The 18,738-nt window shown below is 41.5% G+C and overlaps 1 protein-coding gene across 1 annotated transcript in view; it reads left to right on the forward strand.

The window, feature by feature from the left end:
- The window catches only part of OTOGL (otogelin like), a 135,739-nt gene that overhangs the window by 54,949 nt on the left and 62,052 nt on the right, over positions 1-18,738 (forward strand). Inside the window, exons 26-30 of the mRNA XM_050934069.1 lie at positions 8,424-8,558; positions 9,067-9,213; positions 11,775-11,894; positions 13,965-14,081; positions 16,870-17,026. Coding sequence (XP_050790026.1) covers positions 8,424-8,558; positions 9,067-9,213; positions 11,775-11,894; positions 13,965-14,081; positions 16,870-17,026 — 676 coding nt within the window. The remainder of the gene's footprint in view (positions 1-8,423; positions 8,559-9,066; positions 9,214-11,774; positions 11,895-13,964; positions 14,082-16,869; positions 17,027-18,738) is intronic.

Here is an 18,738-nt window from a genome sequence, read left to right on the forward strand (position 1 = left end):
ACTTGCTGTCACAATGTCATTTCTACATTTTCACCTTACATTTTGCTTTACTAAGGAACAAAGCAAAATTTTCATAGTGACAAGAAAATTAGCTACATCTAAAAAGTAGCTATTAATAATAAAACCACATTTATGGTCCATTAACAAAAATAATATATCACGTACACTTTATAATACTGCATGCTTCCATATAAATGAAAATTTAAATATTTAAACATGCAATAAATCAGTACATCCATTAACTGTGCTGTTTAGATACCTTCTGTATTTCAAAATAATTTATACTGCTGGGGATCCTATCACTTGGTAACAGATACCCAAGCATTCCCAAAACCTTAATCTAGGGAATATCACATTTTTAATTAGAAAAGGATTGTTGTAATGTAACCTAAGCAAATGCCAAATCTGATACACAAGCAAGACAAAATTAAATAAACAAAACAAAGGAGAATCTGTTTAAACGATTTTATGCATTCTTTTTCTTAAAATATGAAAAAAAGAAGGAAGAAAATCCTTGCTATATTTCTTTTTACCTGATTGCATCATTTTGGTTTTGAAATTTTGATTTAATTAAAACAGGGCATTCTTTTAGAAATAAACTTTGGAATATGTTAACCAGAAAGATTCCCTTGTCATAGTACCACTGTGAACTGTCAATAGAGTCAGATTCACTAAACAATTGTTAGTACACATACTCTGTACTACTATAAAAAGCTCCCAGAATTAGGAAATCAGATGAAGGTCGTAAAATGATATATTTTGGAAGTCACTTCTGGAGAGGGTATCCTGAGTGCATTATCAGATATCTGAAAATGGTCAGAGGGTGAGTTAGAAACCAGAATAATAACCCATATAGCATTGCCACAGCCTTCCCACCACCGGCAGTTGCACCCTGCTCCTGCCCTTTTACTCAATAGTGTTATCATTCATTATTCTTACAGTGCCATAGAGGGGTATGGTACTTTACAGATTTATCCAATTATATCAGTGCTTTCTGGAGTTTACAAACAAAATTAGACTTAATATACACATAGGGGATGGCAAGGAAAAGGTGTGTGTGGGAAGCGAGAAATGTAACAAATGTCATATCGTTTGGTTGATATTTGGCTTGCATGTTAGTAGTTCCAAATGTTATTTATTTTTAAATAAATAAATAAATAAACAAGTTAATTTTTGTAGACATGAGCAATATCACTGCTCTTTTCTCCATTTTTCTTTCCTGGTGCTTTCCTCTATGGCGAGAACCCCCCTTTCTTCCATATAAATATGCATCCCATCTCCAGTTCTGAGCTCTTCTTAACCATTTCTCAGAACTTGTGAGACTGTGTGTATCCGTGCCATCTGGTGACTCTCAATAACAATGCACACGACTCCTGCAAAGCCTTTTGGGGGCCATTAGCATTGTGCTTCAGGTAGGCAAGAAGTTAAAATTAAACAGTAAATAATGTGTGTGTATTTCTACGAAAACACAAAGGTATATAGGCTTTAATGCTTATGCTTAAGTGCTTTGCTCGACTGGGGACAGAATGCTCTGCATCTTGCAGGATTGAGGTCTTTGTCAATAATAGATTAGCAAGGATGCTTCAGGAGTTAAACATTAAGTGCGTTGCAGGGGAGTTTTAGAGCACCGCATCACACTAAATAACAAATAATAAGCCTGGGCTTTCATGACATATACAAAGGGAAAATGGCTAAATTTGTCTATACTATGCTGGTGGCATCCCCCTGGAGATAGCCAATAAGAGTAAAACAAGTTCTACTTTTCTGCAGAAAAGTGCAGTTTTCAATGTTTTCAAATCTCCATATTTTGTCTTTCGAGTATCGTTATGAAAAAAGTAGCAAACTCAGACAAAAATAAGTAAAATGGGACTTGATTTACCCTGTACCATCTCCAGTCTGTCCCCAGATTCTGTAGAGAGTGCAGTGGTACTACCAGAGGGCATGCTGGTACATCATACAGAGCGGGAGCCAGTGAGCCTGGATATTAGGACCTGGAAAAGATGGAGAAGAGGGTATGCCTTTAAATCAGTTAATTACTGAGTGTCCCACTAATCCTGGTTATTTGAGCATGTAGCTCTAAAGCAGATGGATTTAAATGATTCCCCCCTTCCCCCTCCCAAAAAAACCAACCTTCACTTCAAGTCATCATTTATTGGGCTGGATTTTCTGAGATGAGCATAGTGTTCTTATTAGTTGGCACTGTTAGCAGCTGAAGATTTGTGACAGAAATAAGATGTAACGTTCCCGAGCATTATTACGAATTTGGAAAGTGGTAGCAGTTCATTTTTCCTATCTCAAAGGCCTGGGATACAGCGCAGTTGAAAAGTCTAGCAAAAGAACATTCTGAGAAGTTAAGACTGACAATGAATTTTTGACTGAGTGCCCAGGTCCGTGACACTCTGCCTTCACGTTGCTTAGCAACTCCGTATTATCACAAAGAAACTGATATTAAGCTGGAACAGGCTGGATATGGTAATTTACGTGGGAAGATACTAGTTTCTCTTGAAGTGGGAAAACCATTCTATTTCTAGTTTCTATCAGCATGACTTGGTTTCACATGACAGATTGTAGCACATCGCTCTTTGTGGACATTTTACCTAATAAGGTAAAGAGTAGCTCTGCTCTGGAAAGTGACTATGTAAAAATGACACCTTGTTATTCACTAGATCTGCTCCCTGTGTATACTCGGACGTATCTGCCAACATCAGTGACAAAAGTAGTTTGTTACTGCAGGTTACTGAGACTGAGTTTGATTATTAATAATTATTTATTATTTGTATTACTGTAGCATCTAAGAGCCCCAGTCATGGATTCGGATCCCATTGTGCTAAACATCGAACAAAAAGATGGTTTGTCTGGCGAAGAGATTACTGTCTAAGTTGGACCCCTTTCTTTTTTTGCATCGTCAACAGAATTATTTACTACATTGCAGTTGCACCCGTGCTTTACCCACTGAAAGTAATAGGGTGGCACATGTGCTACTGGTTGCTGAATTTGCAGATCATGGGACTACGCAGGTGTAACTCAAGCTGCTGTGTGAGAAGGAAAAAGCCCAGCTACTTTCAGATCTGTGGAGGAGTGGCAGGGCTGCAGTTAGGGAAAAAAAGTCTTTATTAACTGAGCAAATTTGATACTGAAAGTTTTGTGACACAATAAAACATGGAGCCCCACAAGGGGCATTTTTATAGTAGGGGCCAGGCTCAGGGTTTGAGTGGCAGGAGAGGGTGCACAAGAGGCTTAGGTTTAAACACAGAATGCCATTTCTGAGATTTCTGATTTATTTCAGGAGTTTTGTTTTAATCAAAACAATACAAACTGGCAGTCTCTGGCTGCATTCCTGCCATGCAGCTTTCCATAAATGATCTCTAATATATAAACCAACAAACAGGAAAGTACTTTTGGGTCCTTAAGGCTCCCTGTCTGGGCTTTTGGTCAGCAATACTGCTCTATCTCTCTCATGAGAGTAACCCAGTTCCTCACTGTGCTTGTTGTCACTGCAGAGTTAACTCGTTTTATAAGTTGTGTCCACCCCCCTGAACTCACGTTCTGTTCATACACAAAAAACCCTTTTGTGTGGTGGTGCCTTTAACTCGACTTGGCTGACCTATCAGAGTGTGTCTATGCTGCAGCAGGGAGTGTGCCTCGCAGCCCAAATAGACAGGGTGGACGTTGCAGCTTGTGTGGCAGCCCGACCCTCTCGGTCTGAGCTCGAGTAGATAGCTTGAGTCTCCACCAAAGCCACAACACTCACAGCTATTTTCAGTGCACTAGCTGGAGTCCAGCTAGCACAAATTTGTCTACCCACACTAAGAGGTTTCAACGCGCATGCGCACACACACACACTTACTGTTTTCAGTGAAAACATCACCTGAGTGTTAACTTGCAGTGTGGCTCCCCTCACTCAAACCAGGCTAACCTGAGAGAGGTTACCTCAAGTTTTGATAATTTGAGATACGTCTGCATTGATGATATAGCCTTTAAGATCCTGAACCTAATTAGAGCCTGTTGCCTCTAGGAAGCATCAAGCTAGCAGTGCTTCCCTGAACAGACTCTTGTTAGAAGTTAACCCCCAAGCCCCACAAGCTGTGAGCTGGCTCAGTGGAGTCTCTTCCTAAGGGCACCAGGGAACTGGGGGTTATGCAGGGCTGTGAAGTGTCTCCCAGTGATCAGCAAAAAACCCGTATCCCCACCACCACACAGTCACTTTTCAGATCAGAACAATACTTTAAGCTGTGCTGCTTGTTGTTATTTGTATTGATTACAAGACTGCTTCCCATAGCTGCCAAGTTCTCTGCAGTCCCAGGCCTGGTCTACACTATGTGTTTAAACCGAATTTAGCAGCGTTAAACCGATTTAACCCTGCACCCGTTCACACAACGATGCCCTTTATATCGATATAAAGGGCTCTTTAAACCTGTTTCTGTACTCCTCCCCGATGAGAGGAGTAGCGCTGAAATCGGTATTGCCATGTCGGATTAGGGTTAGGGTAGCCGCAAATTGACAGTATTGGCATCCGGGCGGTCTCCCACAGTGCACCATTGTGACCGCTCTGGAAAGCAATCTGAACTTGCATGCACTGGCCAGGTAGTCAGGAAAACCCCTGCAAATTTTTGAATTTCATTTCCTGTTTGCCCAGCATGGAGCTCTGATCAGCACAGGTGGCGATGCAGTCCCAAATCCAAAAAGAGCTCCAGCATGGACCATACGGGAGATACTGGATCTGATCGCTGTATGGGGAGACAAATCTGTTCTATCAGAGCTCCGTTACAGAAGACGAAATGACAAAGCATTTGAAAAAAAATCTCCAGGCTATGAACAGAGTCCACAGTACAGAGTTGTGTGACAAGCGTAACAGAAAGCCGAAGAATCAAATGGACGCTCATGGAAGGAGGGAGGGGCTACTGAGGACTCCAGCTATCCCACAGTCCCCGCAGTCTCCGAAAAGCATTTGCATTCTTGGCTGAGCTCTCAGTGCCTGTAGGGTCAAACACATTGTCCGGGGTGGTTCAGGTATATCGCGTCAATTTACCCCCTCCTCTCCCCGTGAAAGAAAAGGGAAAAAAAATACTTTCTTGACTTTTTTCAATGTCACCGTATGTCTACTGCATGCTGCTGGTAGATGCGGTGCTGCGGCCCTGAACAGCAGCATCCTCTCCTCTCCCTTCCCCTGTGGCAGACGGTACAGTGCAGAATGACTGATAGCCGTCCTCATCATCATCCCATGAGTGCTCCTGGCTGGCCTCAGGTGAGGTCAGCTGGGGGCGCCTGGGTAAAAATAGCAATGACTCCCAGTCATTCCCAGCAGATGGTACAGAACGGACGGCTCGTAACCGTCTTCATCATAGCAACTGGGGGCTGAGCTCAATCAGCCCCACCCCTTTCATGTCTAAAGAAAAGATTCTGTCCTGCCTGGACTATCATAGCAGCGGGATGCTGGGCTCCTCTCCTCTCCACCGTTTAATGTCCTGCCTGGACTATCATAGCAGCTGGAGGCTGCCTCCCTCTCATTTTATCTCACTAAAAACTCAGTGTTTCTTATTCCTGCATTCTTTATTACTTCATCACACAAATGGGGGGACACTGCAATGGTAGCCCAGGAGGGTTGGGGGAGGAGGGAAGCAATGGGTGGGGTTGTTGCAGGGACACTCCCTAGAATGGCATGCAGCTCATCATTTCTGTGGGATCTGACACGGAGAGGCTGTGCTCTCCGGTTCTCTGGTTCTCTAGTACACTTGCCCCATATTCTAGGCAGTACTGACTCTATTTTTAGATAAAACATAAAGGAGGGAATGACTCGGGGAGTCATTCTCATTTTTGTCTTTGCGCCCCCAGCCGATCTCAGTGAAGGCCAGCCAGGAGCACCCATGACTGCAGCAGACGGTACAGAACGACTGATAACCATCATCTCATCGCCAATTTACAATGGCATGGCAGACGGTACAGAACAACTGATAACCGTCTCTGCTACCTTGCAAAGGCAAAGGAATGCTGCTGTGCAGCGCTGCAGTACCGCCTCTGTCAGCGGCATCCAGTACACATACGGTGACAGTGACAAAAGGCAAAACGGGCTCCATGGTTGCCATGCTGTAGCGTCTGCCAGGGCAATCCAGGGAAAAAGGGCGCTAAATGATTGTCTGCCGTTGCTTTCACGGAGGAAGGAATGAGTGACGACATTTACTTAGAATCACCTGCGACACTGTTTTTGCACCATCATGCATTGGGATCTCAACCCAGAATTGCAAGAGGCGGAGGAGACTGCGGGAACTATGGGATAGCTACGGGATAGCTACCCAGAGTGCAGCTCTCCAGAAATTGACGCTAGCCTCGGTACATGGACGCACACCAACGAATTATTGTGCTTTGTGTGGCTGTGTCCACTCGACTTTATACAATCTGTTTTACAAAACAGGTTTATGTAAAATCGGAATAATCCCGTAGTGTAGACATACCCCCACATGCAACATTTCTTGCTGGTGAGAAAAAGCAACTGATGTTTCACCCTATGATTTCCTGAGCAGGTTGAGCAAGTGTGTGTGGGGAAAACAGAATCTATCTCCTGCACTTCTCAGAACCAGAGGGACCTGGGGGAGCCAGAGGACCTCAGGGTATTAGGGAGTTGGGTTGCTGGGATGGCTTGCTGTGAAAGAGAGCATGGAAGGGGGGCATGTTTATGGCTGTTGGAAGGAGAGAGCTTGGAGAAAGAGTTGTTGGGGCCAGTGGTAGGGACTGGAGGATTGTTAGGGGTGTGGGGGCCCTGGATCAGCTACCCTTACCCTGCCCCAGCCTCTCCCCATTAGCCTCCTCACTTCTGTCTCCTTCCCTTTCCTGGCCCCAATTGTCCCATCAGCCCCCTATTCTGTCCCATGCCCCTCCCTTTCAGATGCTGTCTCTGCCTCTCAAGAGGCAGACCAGCAAGGGGGATCAAAAACAAAGTGGAGGCAGAAAGGCTACCTGAAAACAGCACCACAATCCCCCCCCACCCCCACCCCCCAGTGCCTGGGAGGAGGAATTGTAGGTGTCTGTTGGTGAATGTGAGAGATGTGAATGTGTGAGATCTCAGCAGAGATGTGGGTTTGTGGGACAGGGCTTTCAAATGCAAAACTCCGGAATGTCATGAAGGTGAAGAATCCATGCGTTGTTTACTTACTAATTTACATAGTTCAGTAATTTTCCTATCCTTAGTACACATTAGTAATGTTTTACTTGAATCCTGTGTCTCTTATCTAGTTTGAACTCAAGGAGCTAAAACAGTAAAATACTTCAATGAAAGCAGGTGAGTTTTCTGAGATTTTGCTGCATCACAATGTATTAAGTTAGTCATATTTTCTGAGAATGTTCAAGGGAGCAAAATTAGGGTATTTGTATGGGTACAAAAGAGGACTCAAGGAGTTGTTATAGACAGTGTCCAAATGGAGGATGTATGACTGGGTGACTCAGTCAGAGGTGGGATATAGAGCTTGTCAACTTGGGGTTGTTGTTTTGTATCTAACATGGGCTTGTAATGAGCATATGCCTAGAACTGATCTGACACCAGTCTGACTTTACAGGAGTTTCTTCTGACTTACATTGATGTAAGCAAGATCAGAATCAGGTCTCTCAAGCCTTCACTGTTTGAAGGCTGTTTAGTGGCCTCTACATAACTTATGAGTAAGGCTACGTTTATGTCATGGAGGTCATGAAAGTCATGGAATCTGTGACTTCCAGAGACCTCTGTGACATTTTCTGCTTCATTCCCTGGGGCCATGGGACTGGAGCTGGCAGCCAGTGGGGCCAGGCAGGGCAAACCATGGGTGACAGCCTCTTCAGGGTCCTCTTGCAGGATTCCAGTGACAGGTGGTAGCCTCCTGAGGGTCCCTTTGCAGGGTTCCCACAACAGGCAACAGCCTCCTTAGGGGGGCCGTCCTCAGGGTTCCAGCGACTTTGGTTGATAATCTCACTATTGCCCACCACAAATCTGACAAATGGTTGGTACACTTCTTGTTTTTGAAAATACAATAGCAACACGTTCTCAGACTGCCTGCTTTTTAAAAATTCCTTTTCATTGTTGTTTATAACATAGCTGGACTATAATTACCATATTGTGCTAAAATATTAGATTTTTTCTGCATACAATCAATTTTTAAAACCTAAACCAAACTCTTATTTAGTTAAAATTCTAATTTTAGGGTAGGCTAATCCTCAAATTGTGAATAAAGTCCTCAATAATATAAAATGACTGAAAGATGGATTTAATAGTTCTTTTTGTTTAACTCTAAGCTTTGAATCAAAAGAAGGTACAGTACTGGATTTAAAATCTCTTTCTTTGATTGATATTTCTTTACATGGCTTTTCAGTTTAAGATGTTTAAGGTGGAATTTATCTGCTGAAGTGAAATGTAATTGTATTGTATTTGTAAATAAAATGACTTTGTCTTCATACTGCAGAGTACAGACAACTCAAATGTATCTGTAATTGCCCAGAACAAGAAGTGCTTTGACAATGACATTGTTTGCTCAAAGAGTGTTTTGATCTCTGTTGGAGACACTGAGATTTATTTTAGTGAACCTTCTGACAAACAGGTTAGTTATTCTCTTTCCTTGTTTGGATGACCCTTTAAGGTTCATGTCTGAAACACACAAATTTAATTTATTAAACTAAGTCTCACTCAATCTAAAGTATCAAAAACATCCAAGCTTGATGTAGCTTGTATCCCCATGAAAATTCTTTTTCTTCACTGCTTTTCCAAGCCCCCTTTCCCTTTCCCCTTCCACACCCATATTGGTCCCACTGGGAAGAATGCTTGGCTGCTGCTCCTCCAATGGAACCAAGGAGTTTTTGAATTAGTTTGTTTCTGTCCATGTGCTTTTGTGATGGAAGGCAGCATCTGAGCCAAAATAACTACAAATAAAATAAAAATTCTTAAAACAAAACAGCTGAGGCAATGCTCCCTAGTTGCTCAATAACATGCTAAGGTTAAGCTACACTTTAAAATACTCCTTGGGCTAGTTATTAGTTGGCTCTATCTCTTGGTTGTATGCATTATAGAATTGCTGTTGTTGATCTTTCACAAATATCCATTTCTGACAGAGGACCTCAAGGGGACGGGAAAACCCCCCAACATATCAGCTTTGGAAGGCTGGATATTATACAGTGGTACACTTTCCAGAACAGGAAATTACAATCCTGTGGGACAAGAAGACAACGATACATGTCAAAGTTGGACCTCGGTGGAAGGTGCACCAAATTGTAAACTTGATATTGTATACAATGTATTTTATATTACAAAGAGGTTCATTCATTCATACGGAAAGAAATACAGTGTGGGGTGGAAATATGGGGAGGCCCTTGGAATTCAGTGTATTAACATTTAATCTCTGGGCACTTTTGAAACCTGGTTTAGATCACAAAGCAAAGGTGGATCCAAAGCAGAATATTGGATGTAAACTCCTTGAATTTGGATTTTTTCATCCCAGATATGAACCTCATGGCTGAGGTCATTATGAGGTCACAAGTTCTATGACTTTGGTGGTCTCACTCTTGGTTTATATTTGTCAATAAAACCTTGACGCAATTTAGCAGAATTCAGCCCAATACATTCTGCTAAGAATCTCAGCTGGTAAGTTGCAGGTTAAGTAACAGCAACATTTACAGCAACATATAAGAAATTGAATGCTGGCTGCCTACGCTATTCCTGGATCAAGCTAGCACTGTCATTCTTTAACTCTCATAAGCAATAATAAAATGAAATTATCTTAAATTGAGAAAAATAAATACAGGCCAAATTGTGATTTCATTAGGAGTTCTTGTGGAATAAATTACTATTTGGCATAAGCAAGTGTGTCAGAATCTAGCTTTAAACGAGTAACAAGTACTCGTAGAGTCTGAGGTTTACACTAGATATTGAAATCAATATATTTGCTTGTCTTCCAATCGTAGGAGTGTTACATTGGTAATGCTGCTTTCAGTCAGATTATTTTAGTAATTCAAAGCATACGAGGGCTGCCCTGGCGGGGGGGGGGGGGCGCAAATGGGGCAATTTGCCTCAGGCCCCCACAAGAATATAGTATTTTATAGTATTGCAACTTTTTTTTTATGGAAGGGGCCCCCAAAATTGCTTTGCCCCAGGCCCCCTGAATCCTCTGGGCGGCACTGAAAAATACTGTCAAGCATACTCGGATGCTTTCAGTGCTCCAAATGCAACTGTTGACTTCTGTGGAATAATCATTATTGTCTTTGTTTTTAATTGACATCCCTGGTGATACATTCCACTGCTCTCCTGTGACATTGAGGTGTTAGTGTGACCCAAATTAAGGCGAGAAGAGATTGAGATGATACAGTTGTAGAAGAGTCAGCGTAGTTTATTACATATTCACATTTTGGGATTAAAATAAACATGGGCAAACAACACAGCCAGGGAAAAGGATCTAGGAAAGAAATAGGAGACACTCTCTGAATACCTACCAAGCTGTTCTCTCAGGGTATGTTTAAATTGCAGTCAGAGGTGTGACTTCTGCATATATAGACAAACCAGATCCAGCTATCTCAAGTAACAATAGCAGTGAATTTGCAGCAGTACATGCTGTACAAGTCCATCCAGTTTCCTGGGTATGTACTTAATTAGCTAGCCCATTGCTGCCTATGCAGTGCTATTCCTCTATTGTTGTTCAGGCTAGCTAGATCAAAGCTACCTCGGGCTTGCCTACACATGCTGCAGTCACACCTCTGACTGCAGTGTAGACATACCCTCAGTTTCAACCATGAATACACATGCTCAGAAAGGGGTTCTGAAGGGCTCCATCAGCGAGAAGAGTTATAGTGCCCATACAAGGACACCAATACATCACACACTTCTCCCGCTCACATACACCTTTCTCAGAGACTTCAGCTCAGCCAAGAAAGGGCCTGTAGTAGTAGGACCTAAAGAAACAACAATTTATTAGAATGAACCCAAAGCACTCTGGGAGTCTGAATGTCCATCATCTTGATTGTACTATTGAACAGAAAAAATAAGTTCTCTTCTTTATATTTGCATTGCTAGTGCATGCCCCAATATTAAGAGTGCTACAGGTGACTGGCTTGTGCATAACTGTTGATATGAATGCCCTCGCTATCCTAACTTGGATATAGGCAGAAGGTCTTCATGATCATTAGTCAGGCTCCAATCAGAGGCGGCCCCAGGCCCCAGCACTCCAAGCGCGTGCTTGGGGCGGCATGCCATGGGGGGCGCTCTGCCGGTTGCCAGGAGGGCAGCAGGCAGGGATCCGGTGGACCTCCCACCGGCGTGCCTGCGGTGGGTCCGCTGGTCCGGCGGCTTCAGTGGAGGTCCACTGGAGCCGCGGGACTGGCGACCGGCAGAGCCCCCCCCGCGGCATGCTGCCGTGCTTGGGGCAGTGACATGTTTAGAGCTGCCCCTGGCTCCAATGGTATGAGGTAATGTACCGGAACTTTTGGCTTTTGACTTGGGAGTTTTGAAGAGACCCTAGTCCCTTTATTCAGTGAGAAATTGAAGATATGTTCTGAGAGCAGAAAATAGAATAAAAAATGAAAACATAATGTTCTGCTTTTAAAACCTTTAGTTCGGAGCTCTAAATATATTGACACTTCAAATATTGTCAAAGTGTGGGTCAGGGTTATAATCACCCTGTAAACTTGATATTAAGGCAACATTAATTTAGTTTCCTCTCCCTTAAAACTATTTAAAAAGTAAAACCAAAAATGTTTGACCACTGTCAGTAATCAAACTGTAATTACAAACCAATCAAAAGATGTTTAAAAAATTTCAATTTATGTTTTAGGGTAAATTAGCAGGTTTGTGTGGAAATTTTGATAAATACACTTCGAATGATCTGACTACATCAAATAACATGGAAGTGAGAAATGCTCAGGTTTTTGGAGAGAGTTGGGCAATGGGACAGGTAAGTAACATATTTGTTCACCAACTTAGAAATAAACAGTATGAAAAGTTAATTATTGTATAAAAGAACATGTAAACACTGAGAGTGCTGACATTTTCCAAATTGCCAGTCAAATCAATGCATGGAAGGGACATTTGGATACTTACAGAAGAAACTTTGTCTATAAACTTTATATGTGGTATAAAGATACCTCTGTATCTCAGTAAATAGATGATGTTGAGTTTAAGTGAAAAACCAAACCAAATAATTTTGGGAATTTTTTTAGGAAACAAAATAATTGTTTTACAACAGAGTCCTGGTGCATGCTATAGTAATATCAATTATAATATTAGTATATCAGAAAAACTAGACTCTGTAAAGTTCATATCTAGATCTGAACTTCCCCAAAGTTTGGGATGTATTGAATCTGGTATTTTGGACTGGGTCCAACTTTAAGAAAATCTCTTGTTATTTCTTCTCTCATGTTAGGGGCCTCGGTTGAAGCAAGCATATTCTGGCTGTGAGAACTGTCAGCTGCAAATCTTAGAATTTTCCTGAATGCAAATGATAGCAGGACAGGCTATTTCCACAGTGTTGGGCTAGACAGCTTGACTCTCTGTGTACTGTGCCTTGAATGGCCTATGAAATCAGATTCAGGTTCACTCAGTGATTTTAAAAATGTGGTTTATAAACAAAGATTAATCTAGCAAAGAAGATGAGATCAAATGATGGCTGCTGGTAAAAGGGGCTTGGGTACAGGGAGCATAAGTCACTGGTTCTCTACAAGTCTATTTGGTTGTCTGAAATTTAGTACATAACTGGCATTGCCTGGTATAGTTAGAAAAAACCTTATTAAGAGGTCATCTCCCTGCTAAAGCAGAATTGTTCCTGAGAGCAATTTTCTAGTATTTTGTCCAGACTAGTTTTAAATTCTCAAGTGATGCAACTTCCATCATTATTTCACAGCCCAATATATCTCCCCAAAGGGAAATTTCCCCAAATTTTCCCTTTCTTAATTTTCTTCAATTACTACTTTGTTATAAAGCTGTGTGTAACTGAAATAATTTCTTTCCCTCCTTTGTATTAATGCCCCCAACATTTGTAGACATGATATCATGTCTCTGCTTAGCCAGTCTGTGCATACTTTACTCTCTCTAATCTTTCCTCACAAGGAAACCACTCTAGTCTCCCTCATTATCCTTTCACTTTGTCAATATCTTTCTGGTAATGTGGTGGCCATAACTGAACATGAGATTCTCTGTGCAGCTGCATCAGATCATCAGAAAAGAGATCATAACGTTTTGCTCCATGACGTGGTGCCTTTGCTTACACAGCCCAGCTTGCTCTGGCTATTTTTGGAGCTGCATACTGTTGCAAAATCATGTCTAATTTCCTGTCTGTGATAAGCAATAGATAGATCTCTGTCACCATTGCTGCTTCCCAAATTTTTCTTTCCCACCCTGGGTGCATATGTTGGATGAACTTGCATTCAGCAAGTTGGGTGCCCTTTTGTTAAACTTTCCTGCCCACTCGTTTTTCATTTTGAAGGAGGCGATTCAAAAAGGGAGTTGAGTATCTCCGTCATTTTTGAGTTATCATGATGATCTTTGGCTCTTTGTTTTTTATGAGTTAATCTGTTCCTACTGCTGCTTCTTCATTTGAATATATAGGGCTAAATCATCCCTAGTGTGATGCCATTTAAAGTCAATGGCAAAACACCAGGGATGGATTTGCCCCATGATGTTCTGTTTATGATATTATAATTGGTTGCTCTGGAAACAATTACACTGTGTCACAAATAAAAAAAAATTGTCTTCATGTATGGTGCATGAAGCAGAAACATCTGACTTCTTAAAAACAAAAAGCAAAGGTTATTTTTCATGCAAATGTTTTCAATTATAAAACACTGGAAAGGAGAGGGGAAACATATTTGCTGTTTAACATTGCTTTCTCTGCTCCCTGGCAATGGGAGTTTTGCTATATCCCAAAAGTAAGTATCTTGTAAAACAATCAAACAAACAAAAACAAAAAACAAGAACAAAAACATAGTTTATATAAATATTTTAAACTCATTTTGTGTTTTTTTTTAAGTGTAAAAGCCCAAATGAAACCATAAAGCCATGTGAGGTGCATCAGAGCAAGTTCCCCTATGCCAAAAGGGAATGCTCAATTTTGTACAGTGATGTTTTTGCTCCTTGTCGAAATGTGGTAAGCTTATACTTTATTAACTATTCAAAGATGAACATATTGATTCTGAATCTCTGGTAGCAAAATATTCAAGAGTCAGTAATTAATTCCTTGTTACAGTATAACTGGAAGACATTGACTCAGCTCCCAGTGCTGTAAAGATCTCTGGGTGGGTGAACTCCTGTGCTTGTACAAAGTTCCTTGCAAGATTTTAGCCAAAGTCTGGATTGTAAAGCTATAGGACAGTTGGTGGGATTTTCAATATTATTAAATGTCATGGACATGACCCTCTTTCAGATAACGGAAAGTTTTGGGTTACCAGTTTGGAAAATCAAGTTTCTACTGTATTAGTATATTTGTATGTTGTTAACTAAGTTTAAGACTATTCACATGCATCAAGGGATTCTGAAAATTTGATAGACACGAGCATTAAATACATGATATGAGAAGTTGGAGACATGTATAGCTTTTATCTCAGGTGGCTGTCTTCTGTCATTTGTCCTGCTCAATCTGTATGAGAGGATGTTGAGGGAGAGAGTGAGAAGATTTGGATGTCAGAGCCATGATAACGTAATTGACTGGTAACTAACCTTTTTATCAAGTGTGTGGCCCATATCTTGGCTTTGCTAGTACCTTGCTATTAGGGGCTTGGATTACAGTAAGTTGTCTAAGGCTCAATCCAGACAAGGTGGAGATGGTGCAGATATCTTGAGGAAAGTGTGACAAGGGAAGTCTCTGACCCCATTAATAAGGATGTTTGCTGAGCCTTTATCAAATAGTTTGTAATCTGCATATTTGTCTGGATTTCTGATTGTATGTTCCTACTCAGGTACCTTCAGTTACCAAAAGGGCCTTTTCACAGCTAGTTCATGCTGCTGCAGTTTACTGCTATTGGTGTCTGAACTAGATAGATTAAGGCTAGCTCGAGTATGTCTACATATGCCGGTATGCTGGAACAATTTGTATAGTGGGGGTACTGAGATCCATTGAACCAAACTGTAAATCCTGTAAATGATGGAAACCACTACAAGGCAAGGGAGTGTGCCCCTAGTTCCAGCACCTACATACACATGCTGCGATTACATCCCTTAATTGCAGTGTAGGCACTGGTGCTTGCCACAGTTCTTTATGACTTCTAGACATAACGAATGGTATCTCTGGATGGCCTATCAGAAACGGAATCTCTTGACTTTCAGAGCATGGTGTAAGGACTACCAGTTTGGTCAGAAATTTGCCTGATGGAGGAGTTACAGTGTTGTACATAGTTTAACTATGGAGTGAGTAGATTTACTCATAGTGACATTAGCCAATATTTTAGGAATTTTTTGAGCATCAGCCTGTGATGAATATATTTTCAAAATATAAAATAGAAATAGAAATGGAATCTTCAGAAGGTAAATTTTTCTCTCTAAAAACAAACAAAAACTTAAGAATTTGGTTTTTTGTTGTGCGCTCACTTTTCTCTATTTTACCAGTGTTTGGGATCATTTTTCAACAATGGCACTTAAATTGCATTGGCAAAATTATGTTCACAAGAATTCACCTCACGTGCTAAACATGAAATTGCGTATCCAATTGCGTATTTACACACGTACACATATCTTTGGTGTGCAACACATTTTGCAGGTGCAAGTACATTCCAGGTGTATATACCACTTAGACCTCATTGTTTGAAAATTTGGCTCATGGTGTCTTTGTAGTTTTCAGTAAAGCAGCCATTCTGAGTTACTGATTGTGATACAATTCCTGTAGACCTAAAATGCGTTACCAAAGATTGATCTAAAACTACTAAACTGAGCTCCCCACTTTTTAATATTTCCAGCTTTTAGAATTGCAGTAAGAATTTTTATGATGATTTAAGGTTGCCTCAGCCTGACAAAGGGTTATTTTATAATTCAAGTTGCAGAAATAATGCAATAGTTTCTTTCTTTTTAAGTTTTAGAGTTCTGAATGGCATGGGGAAGCAAATGGATGTGTGGGCTAATGCAAATCTGGGGAGCTATAAGACAAATGAGAGAGAAAATCTTCAAAACACAGAAATATTTTACTTTTGTCTAAATGACAACAGCTCCAGAAGTTCAGTCACTTTTTCTCAGACATTCTATTTCTTGCCAGAAAATGACACTGATTTTTTTTTTTAAAGTAAAGTAAATTGAATTGTAAAATTGCTCAGCAAGGTCTTCCTTTCATGTTATCACTGCCCTGGTCTTGATATTGTTAATGTAAAACTACAGATATTACACTAGATGGCAGTATTTGCCTTATAAAAATAGAAAATCAGGAACTTTGACTAAATGTTGTAACCATGCAAATGTTCATAACCACTAAATAGCAAGAGTGTTGGCAGGCGTACTGCATGAACTTTATGATATACACTTTAAGTTTTCTAGACAAGCAACGTTGTTTAGGACAACTTGAAAGTTGTTCAGAGTTCTTCATTAAGACTTGAACACACTATTGGGGGCCTGCAGCTGTACAGTACTGCTATAGTTGGGAAACACACAGTGTGCAATGAAGACAATAGCGTTACTGTGCGTAAGTGATTGTGCACAGGGGGTGTGGGGATGCTACTGCAAGATCAGTCAGTTCTAGCCTCTGTGGACAAATCTAGTTATACTTATGTTAAAAGATAAAGTAACTTACCCAGGCATTAGAAAATGTTCAGATTTCTATGACAGACTTTGAGAGTTGAATTCTGCTCTCTCTCTAAACACAGAATTCCATTTGAAACTGGTGGGAGTTTTGGTGCAAAGTAATGGCAAGGTGGAGCCCACACGTTCAATTGCTTTTTTTCCCTTTCACTTTTCAGATTGATGTGACTTCATTTGTCAAAAATTGCCATACAGACACATGTAATTGTAATCTTGGTGGGGACTGTGAGTGTTTGTGCACAAGCATTGCAGCTTATGCTTACAAATGCTGCCAGCAGGGTGCAGCAATTCATTGGAGATCTCCCTCTGTCTGTCGTAAGTACATGATTGATCTTGTCCCCAGAAACCACAATAAAGAAACACTGGATTATTTGACCTTTTAATGATTGATTTCTGTTGACACATAAGGAAAAAGAAAGATTAAAGTTCTCATTGACAATACAAATGATCAGAAGTGGGATAGAAGAAGCTATAATATATATATATGTACTTTTGCTCTAAATTTTTCATGCAGTCCATGCATTAACAAGTTAGTCATTTAGAACTGAATTTACAGCCCTCTATAAGGAAATGGGCTATGATCACAATATTTTTGTATAGGTCCATCAATAGCTATTAGCCAGGATGGGCAGGGATGTGTTCCTAGCCTCTGTCTGCCAGGTGCTGGGAATAAGTGACAGGCAGGGCCAGATTAACTCTCCTGTGGGGCCAGGGCTATTAGATTTTGTAGGGCCTCCATATACAAGTCTTTTTTCTAATTTAAAACAAAACAATCACAATTATGGCATCGAGGCTATTAACACTATACTAAACTTGCCTTTTAATTAACATAAAGCCATTTTGTGGTTACATCTCAATTTTAAAACATGTAGACTATAGTTAAATTAATTCAAAATAGCCTATTTGTTACCTTAGAACAGTTGTTACATTGGTTTCTTTCTGGGAGGGAGTTTGCGTGCAGGAGGGGGCTCCAGGCTGGGGCAGAGTGTTGGGGTACAGGAGAGGATGAGAGATGTGAACTCTGGGAGGGAGTTTGGTGCAGGAGGGGATTCTGACCTGGGGCAGGGGATTGGGTTGCAGGAGGAGGTGTGGAATCTGGGAGGGAGTTTGGTGCAGGAGGGGATTCTGACCTGGGGTGGGGGTTGGGGCACAGGAGGGGATGTGAGGTGCAGGCTCCGGACAGGAGGTGCTTACCACAGGCAGCTCCCAGCTGAATGCACAGCAGGGCTCAGGCAGGCTGCCTGCATGCTGTAGCCCCATGCCACTCCTGGAAGTGTCTGGCTGCTGGTACATCTCTCATGTGTCTCCGCACGCTGTCCCTACCTGCAAGTGCTGCCCCTACAGCTCCCATTGGCTGGGAACCAGCCAAAGGGAGCTTCGGGGATGATGCTGGGGGCGGGGGCAGCTTGTGGAGACACATGAGAGACGTGCCAGCAGCTGGCTGGTTCTGGGAGCAGCATGGGGCCACGGCATGCAGGCAGTCTGCCTGAGCCCTGCTGCGCTGCTGGACTTGTAGTGGCCCAGAGATTGCAATCGACTTTGCAGAGGCTCCAGGATCAACCAGTGATCTTGATCGATGGGTTGGTGATCACTGAATTGTATATAATTATGGATTTATTTTTGCGGGACCCCCCTTAGCCCGAGGCCCTGGGCTGTAGCCCCTGCGTTAATCCAGCCCTGGTGACAGTGGATGGATCACTTGATGATTACCTGTTCTGTTCATTCCCTCTAAGACACCTGATATTGGCCACTGTCAAAAGACAGGATATTGGGCTAAATGGACCTTTGGTCTGACCCAGTATAGCTGTTCTTATGTATACCTTTGTCCTTTAAAGTAGCCTCCATATTAGAGTATGCTACTTGCAAACTCTCATTGTGAGTTTGCCATTAGATTTGACATATTTTACATCTAACTTCACTATGAAAAAAGTGTTCTTCAATGGACGACTCGGTAATGGGTATTTGGTGCTTTAAAACAGCAATGCTGACACTTCTAACTGAACACAGATGTGTGTCTATTAATGATA

This window comes from Gopherus flavomarginatus, chromosome 1, assembly GCF_025201925.1.
Source record: "Gopherus flavomarginatus isolate rGopFla2 chromosome 1, rGopFla2.mat.asm, whole genome shotgun sequence".
NCBI classification, from domain to species: Eukaryota; Metazoa; Chordata; order Testudines; family Testudinidae; genus Gopherus; species Gopherus flavomarginatus.